A 20,867-nucleotide genomic window follows, 5' to 3' on the forward strand; every position below is an offset into this window, starting at 1 on the left:
GCAATCATGAGAAAAGCTACTTAAAGTGGCCACTTGCAAGTTGTTCTCCTGTTTGAATCTCCTCTGAAGACTGGCATCAAAACAACTGTCAAATGGTCTGAAAACAAAGATTATTATAATCTTTATTTTTATATAGTGCTAACATATTACGCAGCGCTTTACAGTTTGTACACATTATCATCGCTGTCCCCGATGGGGCTCACAATCTAAATTCCCTATCATTATGTCTTTGGAATGTGGGAGGAAACCTGAGTGCCCGGAGGAAACCCACGCAAACACAGAGAGAACATACAAACTCTTTGCAGATGTTGTCCAAGGTGGGATTAGAACCCAGGACTCCAGCGCTGCAAGGCTGCTGTGCTAACCACTGCGCCACCGTGCTGCCCGTATTCAACATAGTTGTTCAGGGGAAGGATACAAAAAGCTGTCTCAGAGATTTAACCTGTCAATTTCCACTGTGAGGAACATAGTAAGGAAATGGAAGAACACAGGTACAGTTCTTGTTAAGGCCAGAAGTGGCAGGCCAAGAAAAACATCAGAAAGGCAGAGAAGAAGAATGGTGAGATCAGTCAAGGACAATCCTCAGACCACCTCCAGAGAGCTGCAGCATCAACTTGCTACAGATGGTGTCACTGTGCATCAGTCAACTGTTGTGAAATTGGATTTTGGGCTCCCCCGGTGGCCACTGGTGGAATTGAACCTGTGTGCATCATCCTCTCTGTTCACCTGTTCCCATCAGGATGTGGGAGTCGCTATTTAACCTTGCTCCTCTGTCACTTCCATGCCGGTCAACATTGTAATCAGAAGCCTTTCTGTGCATGTTCCTGCTACCAGACAACTTCCAGCTAAGTCGGACTTTTGTCCTTGTTTGTTTTTTGCATTTTGTTCCAGTTCACAGCTGCAGTTTCGTTTCTGTGTCTGGAAAGCTCTTGTGATCTGAAATTGCCACTCTGATGTTATGAGTTAATACTAGAGTCTTAAAGTAATTTCAGGATGGTGTATTGATAGGGTTTTCAGCTGACCATGAAAGTACCCTTTCTGTCTTCCTGCTATCTAGTAAGCGGACCTCGATTTTGCTAAACCTATTTTCATACTACGTTTGTCATTTTCATCTTAAATCACCGCCAATATATGTGGGGGCCTCTGTCTGCCTTTCGGGGAAATTTCTCTAGAGGTGAGCCAGGACTATATTTTCCTCTGCCAGGATTAGTTAGTCCTCCGGCCGGCGCTGGGCGTCTAGGGATAAAACGCAGGCTACGCTACCCGGCTACTGTTAGTTGTGCGGCAGGTTTAGTTCATGGTCAGTTTAAGTTTCCATCCTTCCAAGAGCTAGTTCCTATGTATGCTGGGCTATGTTCTCTTGCCATTGAGAACCATAACAGTTTGACCGGCCCACAAAGGGTTAAATTAATTGGCAGAGAAAGGAGAGAAAAAAGAAGTCTGCTGAAAAATTTTTTTTTTTTTTTTTCCTTCAGTTCTGAGTGTGCTTTCAATTGAATCACTTGCAAGTCTGCCTATATTGCAGCCTTCCTCTCTCTCTCTCCTTCTAATCCTGGAATGGCTCTGTGTTCACCTGTTTAAAATGGATATTCAGAGTTTAGCTGCAGGTTTGAATAATCTTACCACGAAAGTTCAAAATTTACAAGATTTTGTTGTTCATGTTCCTATATCTGAACCTAGAATTCCTTTGCCTGAATTTTTCTCGGGGAATAGATCTTGCTTTCAAAATTTCAAAAATAATTGCAAGTTGTTTTTGTCCCTGAAATCTCGCTCTGCTGGAGATCCTGCTCAGCAGGTCAGGATTGTGATTTCCTTGCTCCGGGGCGACCCTCAAGATTGGGCTTTTGCATTGGCTCCAGGGGATCCTGCGTTGCTCAATGTGGATGCGTTTTTTCTGGCCTTGGGGTTGCTTTATGAGGAACCTCATTTAGAGCTTCAGGCGGAAAAAGCCTTGATGTCCCTATCTCAGGGGCAAGATGAAGTTGAAATATACTGCCAAAAATTCCGTAAATGGTCTGTGCTTACTCAGTGGAATGAGTGCGCCCTGGCAGCGAATTTCAGAGAGGGTCTCTCTGATGCCGTTAAGGATGTTATGGTGGGGTTCCCTGTGCCTGCGGGTCTGAATGAGTCCATGACAATGGCTATCCAGATCGATAGACGTCTGCGGGAGCGCAAACCTGTGCACCATTTGGCGGTGTCTACTGAGAAGACGCCAGAGAATATGCAATGTGATAGAATTCTGTCCAGAAGCGAACGGCAGAATTTTAGACGAAAAAATGGGTTGTGCTTTTATTGTGGTGATTCAACTCATGTTATATCAGCATGCTCTAAGCGTACTAAGAAGCTTGATAAGTCAGTTTCAATTGGCACTTTTCAGTCTAAGTTTATTCTATCTGTGACCCTGATTTGTTCTTTATCATCTATTACCGCGGATGCCTATGTCGACTCTGGCGCCGCTTTGAGTCTTATGGATTGGTCCTTTGCCAAACGCTGTGGGTATGATTTAGAGCCTCTTGAAACTCCTATACCTCTGAAGGGGATTGACTCCACCCCATTGGCTAGTAATAAACCACAATACTGGACACAAGTAACTATGCGAATTAATCCGGATCATCAGGAGATTATTCGCTTTCTTGTGCTGTATAATCTACATGATGTGTTGGTGCTTGGATTGCCATGGCTGCAATCTCATAACCCAGTCCTCGACTGGAACGCTATGTCTGTGTTAAGCTGGGGATGTAAGGGGATGCATGGGGACGTACCTTTGGTTTCCATTTCGTCATCTATTCCCTCTGAGATTCCTGAATTCTTGTCTGACTATCGTGACGTTTTTGAAGAACCTAAGCTTGGTTCATTACCTCCGCACCGGGAGTGCGATTGTGCCATAGATTTGATTCCGGGTAGTAAATACCCTAAGGGTCGTTTATTTAATCTGTCTGTGCCTGAACATGCTGCTATGCGAGAATATATAAAGGAGTCCTTGGAAAAGGGACATATTCGTCCTTCGTCATCTCCCTTAGGAGCCGGTTTTTTCTTTGTGTCTAAGAAAGATGGCTCTTTGAGGCCGTGTATTGATTATCGGCTTTTGAATAAAATCACGATTAAATATCAATATCCGTTGCCACTGCTGACTGATTTGTTTGCTCGCATAAAGGGGGCCAAGTGGTTCTCTAAGATAGATCTCCGTGGGGCGTATAATTTGGTGCGAATTAAGCAGGGGGATGAGTGGAAAACCGCATTTAATACGCCCGAGGGCCACTTTGAGTATTTGGTGATGCCTTTTGGCCTTTCAAATGCCCCTTCAGTCTTTCAGTCCTTTATGCATGACATTTTCCGTGATTATTTGGATAAATTTATGATCGTGTATCTGGATGATATTCTGATTTTTTCGGATGACTGGGACTCTCATGTCCAGCAGGTCAGGAGGGTTTTTCAGGTTTTGCGGTCTAATTCCTTGTGTGTGAAGGGTTCTAAGTGCGTTTTTGGGGTTCAAAAGATTTCCTTCTTGGGATACATTTTTTCCCCCTCTTCCATCGAGATGGATCCTGTCAAGGTTCGGGCTATTTGTGATTGGACGCAACCCTCTTCTCTTAAGAGTCTTCAGAAATTTTTGGGCTTTGCTAACTTTTATCGTCGATTTATTGCTGGTTTTTCTGATGTTGTTAAACCATTGACTGATTTGACTAAGAAGGGTGCTGATGTTGCTGATTGGTCCCCTGCTGCTGTGGAGGCCTTTCGGGAGCTTAAGCGCCGCTTTTCTTCCGCCCCTGTGTTGCGTCAGCCTGATGTTGCTCTTCCTTTTCAGGTTGAGGTCGACGCTTCTGAAATCGGAGCTGGGGCGGTTTTGTCGCAAAGAAGTTCCGACTGCTCCGTGATGAAACCTTGTGCTTTTTTTTCTCGTAAATTTTCGCCCGCCGAGCGGAATTATGATATTGGGAATCGAGAGCTTTTGGCCATGAAGTGGGCTTTTGAGGAGTGGCGTCATTGGCTTGAGGGGGCTAGACATCAGGTGGTGGTATTGACCGACCACAAAAATTTAATTTATCTTGAGTCCGCCAGACGCCTGAATCCTAGACAGGCGCGCTGGTCGTTGTTTTTCTCTCGGTTTAATTTTGTGGTGTCATACCTACCGGGTTCTAAGAATGTTAAGGCGGATGCCCTTTCTAGGAGTTTTGAGCCTGACTCCCCTGGTAATTCTGAACCTACAGGTATCCTTAAGGATGGAGTGATATTGTCTGCCGTTTCTCCAGACCTGCGGCGGGCCTTGCAGGATTTTCAGGCGGATAGACCTGATCGTTGCCCACCTGGTAGACTGTTTGTTCCTGATGATTGGACCAGTAAAGTCATTTCTGAGGTTCATTCTTCTGCGTTGGCAGGTCATCCTGGAATCTTTGGTACCAGGGATTTGGTGGCAAGGTCCTTCTGGTGGCCTTCCCTGTCACGAGATGTACGAGGCTTTGTGCAGTCTTGTGACGTTTGTGCTCGGGCCAAGCCTTGTTGTTCTCGGGCTAGTGGATTGTTGTTGCCCTTGCCTATCCCGAAGAGGCCTTGGACGCACATCTCGATGGATTTTATTTCGGATCTTCCTGTTTCTCAGAAGATGTCTGTCATCTGGGTGGTGTGTGACCGTTTCTCTAAGATGGTCCATTTGGTTCCCCTGCCTAAGTTGCCTTCTTCTTCCGAGTTGGTTCCTCTGTTTTTTCAAAATGTGGTTCGTTTGCATGGTATTCCGGAGAATATCGTTTCTGACAGAGGAACCCAATTCGTGTCTAGATTTTGGCGGGCATTCTGTGCTAGGATGGGCATAGATTTGTCTTTCTCGTCTGCTTTCCATCCTCAGACTAATGGCCAGACCGAGCGGACGAATCAGACTTTGGAGACATATTTGAGGTGTTTTGTGTCTGCAGATCAGGATGATTGGGTTGCTTTTTTGCCTTTAGCGGAGTTTGCCCTCAATAATCGGGCCAGCTCTGCCACCTTGGTGTCTCCTTTTTTCTGTAATTCGGGGTTTCATCCTCGATTTTCCTCCGGTCAGATGGAATCTTCGGATTGTCCTGGAGTGGATGCTGTGGTGGAGAGGTTGCATCAGATTTGGGGGCAGGTGGTGGACAATTTGAAGTTGTCCCAGGAGAAGACTCAGCTTTTTGCCAACCGCCGGCGTCGGGTTGGTCCTCGGCTTTGTGTCGGGGACTTGGTGTGGTTGTCTTCTCGTTTTGTCCCTATGAGGGTTTCTTCTCCTAAGTTTAAGCCTCGGTTCATCGGCCCGTACAAGATATTGGAGATTCTTAACCCTGTGTCCTTCCGTTTGGACCTCCCTGCATCTTTTTCTATTCATAATGTTTTTCATCGGTCATTGTTGCGCAGGTATGAGGTACCGGTTGTGCCTTCCGTTGAGCCTCCTGCTCCGGTGTTGGTTGAGGGCGAGTTGGAGTACGTTGTGGAAAAAATCTTGGACTCCCGTGTTTCCAGACGGAAACTCCAGTATCTGGTCAAATGGAAGGGATACGGTCAGGAGGATAATTCTTGGGTGACTGCCTCTGATGTTCATGCCTCCGATCTGGTCCGTGCCTTTTATAGGGCTCATCCTGATCGCCCTGGTGGTTCTGGTGAGGGTTCGGTGCCCCCTCCTTGAGGGGGGGGTACTGTTGTGAAATTGGATTTTGGGCTCCCCCGGTGGCCACTGGTGGAATTGAACCTGTGTGCATCATCCTCTCTGTTCACCTGTTCCCATCAGGATGTGGGAGTCGCTATTTAACCTTGCTCCTCTGTCACTTCCATGCCGGTCAACATTGTAATCAGAAGCCTTTCTGTGCATGTTCCTGCTACCAGACAACTTCCAGCTAAGTCGGACTTTTGTCCTTGTTTGTTTTTTGCATTTTGTTCCAGTTCACAGCTGCAGTTTCGTTTCTGTGTCTGGAAAGCTCTTGTGATCTGAAATTGCCACTCTGATGTTATGAGTTAATACTAGAGTCTTAAAGTAATTTCAGGATGGTGTATTGATAGGGTTTTCAGCTGACCATGAAAGTACCCTTTCTGTCTTCCTGCTATCTAGTAAGCGGACCTCGATTTTGCTAAACCTATTTTCATACTACGTTTGTCATTTTCATCTTAAATCACCGCCAATATATGTGGGGGCCTCTGTCTGCCTTTCGGGGAAATTTCTCTAGAGGTGAGCCAGGACTATATTTTCCTCTGCCAGGATTAGTTAGTCCTCCGGCCGGCGCTGGGCGTCTAGGGATAAAACGCAGGCTACGCTACCCGGCTACTGTTAGTTGTGCGGCAGGTTTAGTTCATGGTCAGTTTAAGTTTCCATCCTTCCAAGAGCTAGTTCCTATGTATGCTGGGCTATGTTCTCTTGCCATTGAGAACCATAACAGTCAACTATACAACGCACTTTGCACAAGGAGAAGCTGTATGGGAGAGTGATGCGAAAGAACCCGTTTCTGCAAGCACGCCACAAACAGAGTCGGCTGAGGTATGCAAAAGCACATTTGGAGAAGCCAATTTATTTTTGGAAGAAGGTCCTGTGGACTGATGAAACCAAGATTGAGTTGTTTGGTCATACAAAAAGGCGTTATGCATGGCGGCAAAAAAACACAGCATTCCAAGAAAAACACTTGCCACCCACAGTAAAATTTGGTGGAGGTTCTATCATGCTTTGGGGCTGTGTGGCCAATGCCAGCAATGGGAATCTTGTTAAAGTTGAGGGACGCATAGATTCCTCTCAGTATCAGCAGACTCTTGACAATAATGTTCATGAATCAGTGACAAAGTTGAAGTTACGCAGGGGATGGATCTTTCAGCAAGACAATGATCCAAAACACCGCTCCAAATCTACTCAGGCATTCATGCAGAGGAACAATTACACTGTTCTGGAATGGCCATCCCAGTCCCCAGACCTGAATATCATTAAACATCTGTGGGATCATTTGAAGAGGGCTGTCCATGCTCGGCGATCATCAAACTTAACTGAACTGGAATTGTTTTGTAAAGAGGAATGGTCAAAAATACCTTCATCCAGGATCCAGGAACTCATTAAAAGCTACAGGAAGCGACTAGAGGCTGTTATTTTTGCAAAAGGAGGATATACTAAATATTAATGTCACTTTTCTGGTGAGGTGCCCATACTTATGCATCTGTCAAATTTTGTTTGAATGCAGATTGCACATTTTCTGTTAGTACAATAAACCCAATTTCAAGGCAGAAACATTACTGTGTCCAACAGTTATTAGATATATGAAACTGAAATAGCTGTTGCCAAAAACACAATTTTTATAAAACATTAAGCTTAAGATTAATAGGGGTGCCCAAACTTTTTCATATAACTGTATATTTAAATGGAACGTAACAGGTCAGGAAATGCTATTTACCTGCATATATAGGGTTAATCTGCGTGGTAAATAGCATTAAAATCATGCCTGGTTGCATGACAGCAAGAAGAAAATAAACTTGTGTCCTTCTGGGAGTCTTTAGCTTTTAGTCATAGGGGTGAGCCAAAATAACTTCTATCCTTCATTTAACCAAACACTTTCAGTCATCGAGAAGTGCATGGAGGATCTACTCACAGTATAGTTGGTGGTGACTAGCCATTCCATGCACTTCTCAATGCCTGAAAGTCTATGGCTAAGGGTACCGTCACACAGTGCCATTTTCATCGCTACAACGGCACGATCCGTGACGTCGCAGCGTCGTATGATTATCGCTCCAGCGTCGTAGACTGCAGTCACACTTTGCAATCACGGCGCTGGAGCGATGCCGAAGACCCCGGGTAACCAGGGTAAACATCGGGTTACTAAGCGCAGGGCCGCGCTTAGTAACCCGATGTTTACCCTGGTTACCAGCGTAAACGTAAAAAAAACAAACAGTACATACTTACATTCCGGTGTCTGTCCCCCGGCGCTGTGCTTCTCTGCACTGTGTAAGCACCATAGCCGGAAAGCAGAGCGGTGACGTCACCGCTGTGCTCGCTTTCCGGCCGGCACAGTGCAGAGAAGCTGAGACGCCGGGGGACAGACACCGGAATGTGAGTATGTACTGTTTGGTTTTTTTACATTTACGCTGGTAACCAGGGTAAACATCGGGTTACTAAGCGTGGTCCTGCGCTTAGTTACCCGATGTTTACCCTGGTTACAAGCGAACGCATCGCTGGATCGCTGTCACACACAACGATCCAGCGATGTCAGCGGGTGATCAAGCGACGAAAGAAAGTTCCAAACGATCAGCTACGACGTACGATTCTCAGCGTGGTGTCTGATCGCAGTAGCGTGTCAGACACAGCGATATCGTAACGATATCGCTAGAACGTCACGAATCGTGCCGTCGTAGCGATGAAAATTTCACTGTGTGACGGTACCCTAAGGGAAGGATAGAAGTTCATTTACACCCTGTAGCCGCATTTCAAGTAAGGCGGCCTTGCATCATTTTCACACTATTTACCTGCAGGTAAATAGAGTTTCCCAACATGACAGGTGAGGGACTCACTCATAAGAGAACAAGTCATCCCAATGGAGGATATTAGAATCCAGCTTAAGTGGCACTGATTATGTACAGTGAAGACATCACTGCTCTCCGGGTATTTAGAATGAAATGTGTAACCTTTTAATCCAAGTCAGGGTCACTGGAGCTGTGTTTGCTACTAGGCACTGGAGGGCAGCAGCTTAATGAGGCTGAGGGTGGCGCAAGCTGCTCACAATGCAAATTACAGGTAAAAAAATTCCTCACAGCCTAATCCTTGCCCCGCACTTGATCTTTTTAATGGGGAGAACATTACAAAGCTTAAGAAAAAGAGAGGGAATACATGAAATGCTCCTCCTTCTCCTCTACAGGTTCTTAAATGGAATCTGCTAGTAGGATCAACCCTCCTACGCCATCTATGTGAAGAAAGTAGGTGAAAAAAGTTCAAATAGGGCCTTATCCCAGTAAAAAGAAATAATTAGTAACTAAAGTTATGCTAACCTGATGACGTTGTGAGGACACAGCTAGGTAAAAGCATAGACAGTCAGCTGCTGCATATCTACAGGTCTCCTACCAGTAATACAGGAAAAGGGATCACAGTTGTGGATATTCCGTGCTGCTGATCAATAATGAAAATCCAGATCATGAGATGATTATGTGTCATGTCGGACGCTGTTCAGATCAAGTCGTCCGTCAGACAGCGGTAATTCCGCTTTTGTCCACTATGCGCTCATTGGCGTCAGCTAGATTTTATCTAGCTGGTCCGGGGTTAATTTACCTGGTGCTCGGATTGGAAGCTGGGCCATGCCCACTGCCTTTAAATAGTTCTCCTGAACATTGGGCGTCGCCGATTATAGCTTCTGTCTTGTGCGTGGTTATCTCGGTCTGGAGTGGTGAGCTAAGTAGTTGGAGTATCGTTGCTGGTGGTGTATTTCCCTTTGTCTTATTTTCTCCTTCCCATATTTGTATTTGTTTTGCCCTTTGCATTTATAGTGTATTCCTGAGTGACTGCGGCGTGGTGCTTATTTTTCCGTTATCCTTGTCTGTGCTAACTGTGGGTATTGGAGTGTGGTCTCTTCACTGGTGGGGGGGTGGTTTCAGCCTAGGGTTGAAACAGGAGATAGGGCGAGGGTGGAGCCTCAGACATACACACCATCAGTGTAAACTCTGGGAGAGGGTCAGTCAGGGTTTCCCTAGTCTGAGGGAAATCGCAGGGGCCCGGGTTATTAGCCCTTTCCTACCTAGGTCTCCCGTGACATTATGCTGCGGTTTCTTCTTAATGTTTCTTAATCGCGTTTTTGACGTTTTTCCAAACTTCTTCTTCTGGATGGAAGCTCGTATCGATAGCAGAGCGAACAATCCACATCTTTGCTCCTAAGCCATCTATATAGAAATGCAGTTCATAGAAAGTTGAGTAAAATTATGCCTTAATAATGTATGCATTTAATAATATGTAAATGAGCTGTTGAGACACCGATCTCGGTGAGAATCTACCTCCAGAAGTTATTATAAATGAAATGGTGAGTTACCAATGTGAGACATGTAGATCAGGAGAGTCACCTGTCAGTCATTACATGCCCCGTTCATTTACAATAAGCTCTTAAGATAAACAATTTACAAATCTGTACATTCATAAAAAGATAATAACCAACGGTGTGTCATGTTTCACAGGAACAATCGACATGAATATTCAATGTATTGTTTACAACATATCCTCTATGACCTGTACATGGACCTATAGTGAAAACGCAACATATAGCCCTGAACACACGCTATCTTTACAGTAAGTGTAAGATTATTTCTATCGATATTTGTAAAATATGTTTCCTTGATTTAAATTATAGAACACTCTCTTTTTGCTGCAGGCAAGATGCAACCACCGTTAACTGCGAGCAATACATAAATGACGTGAAAATGAGGAGAGGCAACTGCACATTTCATGATTTAAACATAGATTATTTTAAGCTTGTGACTATCTTTTTGCATAGAAAAGGTTCTGAGGAATATGTAATAAAAGATCGGTTCAAACCTGCAGAAAAAGGTATAGTACACCTGTAATTGCAAGGTAATAATATCCTAACACTCTATTATGCTGATAAATTATATATGGCACTTAGAAATTAGCAAATCGAGTCTCAGAAATCTGGTTCACCAGCAACATAACTATTCGGTGGCCACAGTACAGTAAACCTGTGAACTGCCTCTTACCTGCCAGTATCCCTTCTGATTAGTGGGCCCAGCGTAGCATCATATGTGCGCCATTATACAACAATAACATTGCTTCAGGCTTACAAACCAGAAAAGGCACCGGATACTCCAGCAGATGGGAGGCAGTTCACGGGGCTCCTGAATAATGGCCACAGACTACTGATGTGGCCACTGGACCAGGGTCTTGAGAATCTTTTTCATTATCTCTACATGGCAGTATTGCCGCAAACAGGGCTTTACAGGTGGTACAGCTGTCTATGACCTAAGGGGCACAAACTCACCTGTGAGCTGCTACCCACAGTTGTTACATGGAAGGTAAGATTTATTTTTAAAAGTGTCTAATAATGTGCAGAACCATTTCCCAATATGGCTCCCTTCATTATCCATAAGCAAGATGTGTACAACTATCATTCTGTTTCCGCACCACCATGAACCCATTGAATTTATTATAAGGACTTGATGGCTACAAAAAGATTAGATATAGTATATCACAAAAGTGAGTACACACTTCACATTTTTGTAAATATTGTATTTCATGTGAGAACACTGAAGATATGAAACGTTGTTATAATGTAAAGTAGTCAGTGTACAGTTTGTATAACAGTGTAAATTTGGTGTGCCCTCTAAATAAATCAGCACAGAGTCATTAATGTCTAATCTACTGGCAACAAAAGGGAGTACACCCCTAAGTAAAAATGGCCAAATTGTGCCCAAAGTGTCAATATTTTGACACCCAGTTGCTCTATGCTCATCCACCTGGGGCTCAGACACTGGCCTCGCCCTGGCCTCACATCAAGGATAATAGAAAAAAATTGGTGTCCGGCTCAACAGGACTGGATTTTCCTTTTCTTTTTCAAAAGAAAATATAGTGCATTCAAAAGAAAAATTTACATGGTCGACATGACCCAGTCGATGCATTTCGACTGCACTATGAGTCATGAAGAAGACTGCTTAGTGCAGTTGAAACACGTCGACTGGGTCAAGTCAACCATGTAAATTTTTCTTTTGTATGCGCTATAATTTCTTTTGAAAAAGAAAAGAAAAGGAAAACCTAGTCCTGTGAAGCCAGATTCCAATTTTTTCTATTTTATGTGACCGCCTTTATTTTCAAGTACTGTCTTAACTCTCTTGGGCATAGAGTTCACTAGAGCTTTACAAGTTGCCACTGGCATCCAATTCCGCTCCTCCATGATGACATAACGGAACTGGTGGATTTTATAGACCTTGCGCTCCTCCACATTCAATTTGAGGAGGCCCCACATGTTCAACTTGGTTTAGGTCTGAAGAAATGCTTGGCCAATCCAGCACCTTTACCCTCTGTTTCTTTAGCAACATAGTGGTCATCTTGGAGGTGTGTTTGGGATTGTTGTCATGTTTAAATACTGCCCTACGGCACAGCTTCCAAAGGGAGGGTATCATGCTCTGCTTCATTTTGTCACAGTACATGTTGGCTTGCCGCCACAGACATTTGACACTATCTGAAACAAATAAGTTTATCTTGAACTCCTCAGATCATGGGAAATGGTTCCAGTATTCATGTCCTCAGTCTGCTTGACTTCAGCAAAATGTTTTCGGGCTTTCCTGTGCATCATCTTTAGAAGAGGCGTCCTCCTGGGATGACAGCCATGCAGGCCAATTTGATGCAGTGTGCTACATATGTAAATCATTCAGCTGCCACGATGAAAACTAAATCTCCGAGCAGTCATAAATACTCGGAGGTCACCCAAGCATGCTCGGGAAAACCCGAGCAACGAGTACACTCACTCATCACTAGATAACACCCAATAAAACACACCTGCTCCCCATTCACACGTGAGACCTTGTAACACTAATGAGTCTCCTGACACCATGAAACCATTTTCACTTAGGGGTGTACTCACTTTTGAATCCACTGGTTTAGACATTAATGGCTGAGTGTTGAATTATTTAGAAGGCATACCAAATTTACATCATTATTCAATATGTACACTGACTACATTGTAACGAAATGTAATATCTTCAGTGTTGACCCATGAAAAGATCCAATAAAAAAAAGGTGCAAAAATTTGAGGGGTACACTCCCTTTTGAAGCCAGTGGTTTAGACATTAATGGCTGTTGTTGAGTTATTTAGAGGGCACAACAAATTTACACCATTATACAAGCTATACACTGACTACATTGTAACGAAATGTCATATCTTCAATGTTGTCCCATGAAAATATCTACAAAAATATGATGGGTGTACTCACTTTTGTGGTATACTGTAGGTGGCTACTAAATGTGCTCAATGGTCATGATGGCAGTTTACATACCTAAAAGAGAGTTCAAGGTCCATGACCATTTTCTGATGGGTGCTTTGGTTTACTTGTGCTATAATGACTTCTCTACCAGCAGAGAAAAAATGAGTACAATACCAAAAATTACAAATCCGAATCAGCGACTTTTAGTCCCTCAGAGACAGTCAATATCTACATTTAGAATTTTGCTTTCATTTTTTTTCAAAACACCTTCCAAGATCAATAACTTTTTACTTTTAAACTAAACCTGTTACATGCCACTGTCAATCCCTGACAGACACATTTCCATCACATGTCCTGGAGAGTTTGCTTCCCTGAGCACCCTATCAGCACTCTTGCAATATGATCGGTGCCAGTTGATGGTCATTACAGCTGGAAGTCTGCTGATGACCCCCGTGCCGGTTATGATTGTGCTACTATAAAAGCCAGTCTGTGGTTAACATACACAGGCAGTCATGATTTTCACTGTATTCTGCAATACTGTATATACTGTATGTACTGCAGTATTGTGGTATGTAGTGCAAGCAAGGGTACTACAATATCGTCCCCAAGGGGACTACAGAATTCAGTAGCAAAGAAAAAAGTTTTTCAACATACAGTATATTTATTAAAAAAAAGACAATTTTAAAAGTTCGACTCATCACCCCTGTCCACCATTAAAAATAAAAACATTTAGTATTGCTGCATCCATAAAAGTATGATTTATCAAAATTTAAAATTACTTACCCGATCGGTAAATGGAGTAAAGAGAAAAAAAAATTGAAGCACCGAAATGGCAGTTTTCTGTTACCAAAACACCACAAAAAATGTACTAAGAAGCAATCAAACTTTTCTACTCCTAAATAGTATCAATAAAAAAATCAGCTCATGGCAGAAAAATAAATGCCAAAAAACAAATGTGGAATGACATTTTTTGCACCATTTCACTACACTTGCAATTTTGTTTCCTGCTTTCCAGTATATTGAATGGTAAAATAAATTGTCATTCAAAACTTCAACTCGTTTTCATAAGATTTTTTTTTTAAGGTATACTTGTAAAAAAATAAAAAACCCACAAATAAACAAACTCATTATTTGATGTGTGCAACAGAATAAAAAAAATGTATTGTACTCTTGGAAGAAGAACAGAAAAAACGAAAATGAAAAAAAGATGGAAAATCGCCTGGTTGGGAAAGGGTTAAGAATTTAGATGAAAACAGTAATATAGGGGAAATAACCTTTTTTTTCCATTCACTGACTGAAAAAAGAGCTTGAAACGGATGCCAAATTGAATAACATTAGAAAGTTGCAGTACTTTTAATTATATAATGATTAAACTTTATTACATAAAACTGGAAAAGCCGTGCCTGCTTGGTTCTGTATAACTGATATACTTTTCATTCTTTTAAGAAATTTTGAGCCCGCCAACAAATGTCACAGTAAGACATTCTGAAGAAAACCTCATATTGAGCTGGGAGCCTCCCCGAACAAACTATCCTCCTGTTCCTCGATCATGCTTTCAATACCAAATTGAAAAGAACAAGGTATCATACTGACTCGAACACGTAAAATGTATATTTCCATGTTGGAGGGCCTGAATATTATTGCTATATTAGTGGGATAGTTATCTATGTCAGCTGCAAATTTGATGTTTGTCCACAATGGAAAAATACTGCATATGCCCCGATTTATCGAAACCTGCGATTTTCACACTGTTCTAGATGAGGAAGCATGGTGGAGACAGAGGCACCTGATTCAGAAAGAGGTGCACGTGTCTTAATGAATGTCTGTCAGACAAGTGGTTTGGGGGCTCCGTGTGCCACACCACAAATCTTACTCCAATCAGGACTGTAGTAGGATTTCTGGTATGCCACAAAATGTCATGAATGAGACGAAATGTGTCCCATTCCAAAGCCAGCTTCGCTCATTTTTGCGGAGCTGAGGTAAAATGACAGAAGTAAAAAAAAATCTGCAACTTTTCAAAATATTTACCAGTTTTCTAGCATAAAAGCTTTGATGAATCGGGGCCAAAGTACTGACTGCAAAAAAAGACCAAAAGTTCCATCTAGGCTGCTCTTAAATGGAACTTGATAGCAGATACATGCTGCCTGAACCACAGGAAGCATGTATCAGACACTGGCTGTGTGATTTCAGCCATGTATGTTTGACTCTGAAATGCGTATATTTTAAAAGTCGCCTGGTCCTCCATCATCATCCGAATCCCAGGGTCATTCAAAACAAATGACTGTCCATATATAACAACCTAAGGAGCATCAAACTGATATAAGATCTAATATAGAAACGTCTAACATACATTATTATATATTTCTTGGAAGCCATCAAAACTAAATACTAGATAAAAAGGTATTTTTAAGCCATCAACCCCAGTTGTTGCTTTTTTTTTTGCCTTTTCTCCAATTTTTCCACAATCAATAACTTTAAGGCTATGTTCCTAAGATGAGTTTTTGATGTTGCAGGTTTTCTTCACCATTTCTGCATTTATTAGGTAAATTAGGTTACTTGCGTTTTTTTAATTAGTTTTTGTGTGTGTTTTTTTACGTGCGTTTTTATCACGTTTTGACTTTAAATAAAGCTGCTTTCTTTTTTATACTTCCTGTTATTTGGTTTTGACAAAACTTTATTGCTATAGTTATGTACAGAATGCATGGGTTTTTCATGCGTTTCCATTTGTGGAAGCTCACTAAAAACGCATGTGCTGCGTTTTTTTATGCTAATTTTCAGCTGCTTATAGATGCGTTTTTGGTGCCGTTTTTGGTGCGTTTTTTTCATGCGTTTTTTTTTGTCTCTTTGTGCATGATAATAAAGTTGAGTGACCCCAGAGAAAAAAAAAATAACTGCTTCCTGTAGAACCACCCATATTTCACTGTGAGTAGAAAATGGAGACTGAACAGCCATTGCGATTGAGAAGGACGCGTCCATTGCGACTAAGAAGGCCATATAGGAAGCTACTACTGCTGAAAAACCTCACTACCAGAAACTCCCTCACAATAGATCACAATCAGGACACCTAACAATGACTCACAAATAGCTCTTCACACCTCACTAACCGCACCCCTAAGCTCTTGGCTGTGAGATCACTTCCTGCTGTCCCTGATTTTTCTGCACAAAAAACGCAGCAAATAATGCTACATGCGTTTTTGCAGTGTTTTTTCCATTACCCATTCAAGTCAATGGGTGAAAAAACGCTGCAAACACGCAGCAAAAACGCTGAAAGAAGTGACATGCCCTATGTCCAAAAAACGCAGCAAAGCAGAAAATACTGATCAAACAAAAACCCAATGTGTGTGCATGAGATTTCTGAAATCTCATAGGCTTTGCTGGTACTGTAAAAAGCAGCTGAAAATTAGCATAAAAAAACGCAGCAAAAATATGCAGCAAAAAAGTCCTGTGTGAACGTACCCTTAACCTGTGGATTTTCTGCATCTAATACAAGTCTATGGGAAAAATCTGCAAATGAAACTCAGCTTCACAGGAAGAGAAATTGTCATGTTGCGAATTTCAAACACGCACCACAGGTCAGTTTATACTGAGTATTAAAAAAGAGCAGTTGGCATGAAATTTCTATAATCCCATTCACTTTCCTAGAGCTGTTAGGTGCTCCATTTCTGACACAACGAAAATACACAGCATCAGAAACTCTAAAAGTCATCATGGGTACACAGCCTTATATTTTTTCGGCAATTTACTTTGCTGTGTGAGGGTTTGTTTACTGGGACAAGTTTTAGATTTGAACGACACCATTAGTTCTGGTTGCTCCTGCGTAACACAGCCGGCATCTGCCCGAGAAGGATCAGGCTAGTTTTCTTACACATGCCCATGCTGACTGTGATGTACAGAAATGTTAAGACACACAAAGTGTGCAACAGGCAGGGTGGTGGAACCACTGTGCCGGAGCCCAAGGAAGACCTGGAGAGGGATAACTAGGAGCCTTACCCAATCTGACCACGAACACACAGCAGCATACGATGCCAAGATCCGAGGAGAGACAAGGGAGGTGGTCAGGGTGATACTCCAGGACTGACCTGGGGTGGATGGCAGCTAACCCCCCTAGAAATGGGTTGCTGGGACAGCTTGAGACAATGTTCAATAGATCCTGGCTGGCGGAAGAAAATGACAGGTACCACAGATGCAGACAGAACCAGCTGTAGGAGAGATGAGCACTGGCAAATGCAACTGGGTTAGGTGAAGTAGGGATGAGCGCTGGCAGGTGCAGCACGACCGGTTGCTGTTGAGATGAGCTCTGGCAGGTGCAAAGGAAGCAGTTGACATTGAGATGAGCATTGGCAAGTGTAGTGGGACCGGCTGATGTTGAGATGAGCAAAGGCAGGTGCAAAAAGACCAGCTGATGTTGAGATGAGCAATGGCAGGTGCAACAAGCCCAACTGAAATTGAGATGACAACTGGCAGGAGCAGCGGGGTTGGGTGATGTTGAGATGAGCACTGGCAGGTGTATGCAACCGGGTTTCAGCAGACCCAGAAGAAGTACATAGGCCGTGGCGAGTACACTGGCATCTCTGTAGGGGGAGAGGAAGCGGAGGCAAAGACGCCAGTGCTACAGTAGCCCCCCTTATGCCCCCTCTTTTTCAAGCCTGCCAGAAATTTCTCCAGGAGAGGTGTATGGCTGTTCTCTCTTGGTTCCCAGGACATCTCCTCAGGACCAAACCCCTTCCAATCCACAAGAAAGAAGGTCTTTACTCTTACCATCTTGGTGGACAGAATGTTCTCTACCTCAAAAACATCCACAGTGCTGACAGAAGCCGGAGTGGTACCTTGAAGAAAGAACTGTGGACAACAGGTTTGAGAAGAGACACATGGAAGAAATTGGGTATTCACAAAGAGGCAGGGGGTTTGAGTTTGTAGACTACTGGATTAATTTGTTTCAACACATCGAAGAGACTGATGAAGCAAGGACCCAATTTATAGAACGGTATTTTGAGATTGGCATACTTAGATGAAAGCCAGACCTTATCTGCGGGAAGAACCAGAGGCGAATCCAGATTGCTCTTGTCCACGTGTCTTTTCATCCGCTCAGAGGATTTTATTAAGGACACCTTGGTGTCCTTCCATATTTCTGAAAAGTTCCTAACAAGGGAATTGGCAGCAGAAATATTGGAGGTGATAGCCACAGGAAACGGTACTTTGTTGACCATTGACGACAATAAACAGATATTTAGCAGAAGACTTGCTCACGTGGTTATTGTAAGAGAATTTGGCCCAAGGCAGGAGTTCAGCCCAGTCACTGTGGTGAGCATTGACAAAGTGCCAGAGGAAATTAGTTAGGATTTGTTTGACTAGTTCCACTTGGCTATTGGATTGAGGATGGTAGGATGATGAGAAATCCAAAGTAACATCCAGTAGCTTACAGGTGGCCTTCCAAAAACGAGATGCAAACTGATCACCTCTATTGGATAATCTGTGAAGTGATAGGCCAAGGTGGTGAAAAATATTTTTTTTTGCCAGTTCTGATGGCACAGATGGAAGACCAGATAGCGGGGTCAAGTGGGCCATCTTGGAGAAACAATCCGCAACTACCCAGATGACAGCACTCCCAGCCGATACTTGCAGATTAGTGATAAAATCCATGGAGATATGCTGCCAGGGGGTAGATGGCATGGCCAAGGGAAGATTATTTTTAATCGAGATTTGGTTAAGGCCCCTATAGTCAATGCAGAATCGCAAAGAACTGTCCTTCTTCACAAAGAAAAACTCAGCTCCGGCCAGAGAGGATTTCCAGATAAATCCCCTAACCAGGTTATCCTCAATATACCCGAACATGGCATGAGTCTTTGCCTGGGACAGGGGGTAGATTCGGCCTCGTGGAGGTGATTTGCTAGGCTGAAGGTCAATCTGGCAGTCATACAGCCTATGAGGTGGCAAGGTCGCAGCATCTTTCTTGTCAAAGACGTCTGCATACGTGCAATATGCCGCAGGCAGGCCAGGCAAATTAGTAGGAGAAGTAGGAGACCAGATAGGACAAACAGGAGCAAGGCAACTCTCGTGACAACCTGAACCCCAATGGAGTAGTTCTCAAGAATTTCTAGTCCAGAACTGGCTCCTGTCTTTGCAGCCATGGGAAAACTAGAAACAGATAAGATAGACCACACAGCCCAGAGAGAAATCTTCTCAGAATGGAGCATCCCACCTCAAGTTCCACAGGCTCTGTTATGAACTGGATGGTCTCAGGAAGAGGCTGTCTATCCAGTGAAGAAATCACCATTGGATCTGGAAGACATAGGAATGGGATTTTATACCGCTTGTCCACAGCCTGTTGAACGAAATGGCCTGCAAAGCCGCAATCCAGGTGGGCCAATTCAACAAAAGACCTTTTGCTACAGGAGACAGATACAGTCAGGGTCAACGATGGAGAGGAGGAAGTCTTGCACAAGGCAGCCTCTCCTATAGACCCTAAGCCCTGGTGTTTCCCGATCTGTTGGGGAAGGTTTGGATAAAGTGTTTGGAGCTACCGCAATAGAAGCATGTTCGTTCAGCTAAAGAAACCTCCTGGCGGTGTTTAGATAGCTTTAACTGGTCAATCTGCATGGGTTCAAGGAAGGATGTCGCAGCAGGAACTTAATGATAAGCCATTGAAAGGTGGGAGCCAAGCGCACCTATGTCCTTTCGCGGTTTCCCTCTTTGGTCTGCTCCTGGAACCTGATGTCAATCCGGGTTGCCAAGGACACCAGGTCATCCAGAGAGGTGGGTATCTCCCGACCAGCCACTTCATCCTTGATCCGCCCGGAAAGGCCCTCCAAAAGATTGCCACCAGAGCCTCATTATTCCACACGAGTTTGGAGGACAAGGAATGAAAACAGACTGAAAACTGGCCCACGGAGAGATTAAATGGACATAATTGGAGTAGAGAAGAAGCTGCAGAAGAAATGAGGCCAGGCTCATCAAAGACTTTACGGAAGGCTTCCAAAAAGGACTGTACATTCGGCACCAAAGGATCCCCTCTCTCCCACAGAAGATTGAGCCATTGTAATAATTATAGGGGATAACTCAGGAGACTCTTTGCGTGGAACAAGACAACTACAGGACATAGTTTTATAAGTGATAAAGTCTATATTATCACACGGTGATTCAAACAGGTGCAGAGAGAAACTCAAGTCCACAACACTTGGTGCAAATATTAAATGCAGCTCAGCAGTCTATAGGAAACTTCAGAGGAAAATGCAATCAAGCAGAAAATCTATGAAGCACAGTTATTCTTGAGGATACTTGACACGAATAAATCCTTGTCTTAGTCCAGACACAGATAAATATGCTTAATAGGCAGTTCAAATCATTTCTTAGCTCAACCAGGGAGGCCTGGTTAATAGTCTCAGGTTATTGCAAAGCAGAAACAGCTTACATGTCCAGCAAATGCAGATGGAAGTAAACACGAACAGCAGATGAAGGAGGATTACTGGAAACTTGTGTATGCAGCAGGAACTCAGAGCAGAGTAGCAGGATCACCACACAGGTTCACAGGAGCAGGTGTATAGCCAGGGAGTAATCAGAGGTCAGGAGCTGGATGCAAGGCAGAATACTCTAGCACAGACTGAAGGCTGGGGTGGAGTTTTATAGCAGGAAGACACAGTGCACATGAGACCAAAGACGCCATCTTGGAAAAGGGCAGTAATGCACAAAAGGTAAAAAATGTTCAGAGTCCTGGCATTACTCCCTCCTTAGAAGCGGCCTCAGGACAATCCTGGACCTGGTTTCTCAGGGAATCTCTGATGAAAACAAGAAATCTTCTGTTGGGCATTGATGTTTTCCACAGGTTCCCAAGAGTCTTCCTCAGGGGGATATCCCTGCCATCTTATCAGATATTGGAGCCGATTCCTGCGAATCCTGGAATCAATAATTTCCTCCACCACGAATTGTTCTTGCCCATCAATCACCACAGGCTGCGGAGGTGGCACAACACATCCCTGAAAGGTATTAGG

The 20,867-nt window shown here is 43.5% G+C and overlaps 1 protein-coding gene across 2 annotated transcripts in view; it reads left to right on the forward strand.

Moving 5' to 3' along the window:
* LOC143818012 (granulocyte-macrophage colony-stimulating factor receptor subunit alpha-like) overlaps positions 1 to 20,867 on the forward strand; it is a 94,577-nt gene that overhangs the window by 13,017 nt on the left and 60,693 nt on the right. For both annotated transcript variants that reach the window (XM_077299463.1, XM_077299464.1), the window contains 3 exons: positions 10,126 to 10,237; positions 10,320 to 10,495; positions 14,329 to 14,462. In XM_077299463.1, the coding sequence (XP_077155578.1) occupies positions 10,126 to 10,237; positions 10,320 to 10,495; positions 14,329 to 14,462 (422 nt within the window). The remainder of the gene's footprint in view (positions 1 to 10,125; positions 10,238 to 10,319; positions 10,496 to 14,328; positions 14,463 to 20,867) is intronic.

The sequence above is a fragment of the Ranitomeya variabilis genome, chromosome 3, assembly GCF_051348905.1.
Source record: "Ranitomeya variabilis isolate aRanVar5 chromosome 3, aRanVar5.hap1, whole genome shotgun sequence".
Classification (NCBI taxonomy): domain Eukaryota; kingdom Metazoa; phylum Chordata; class Amphibia; order Anura; family Dendrobatidae; genus Ranitomeya; species Ranitomeya variabilis.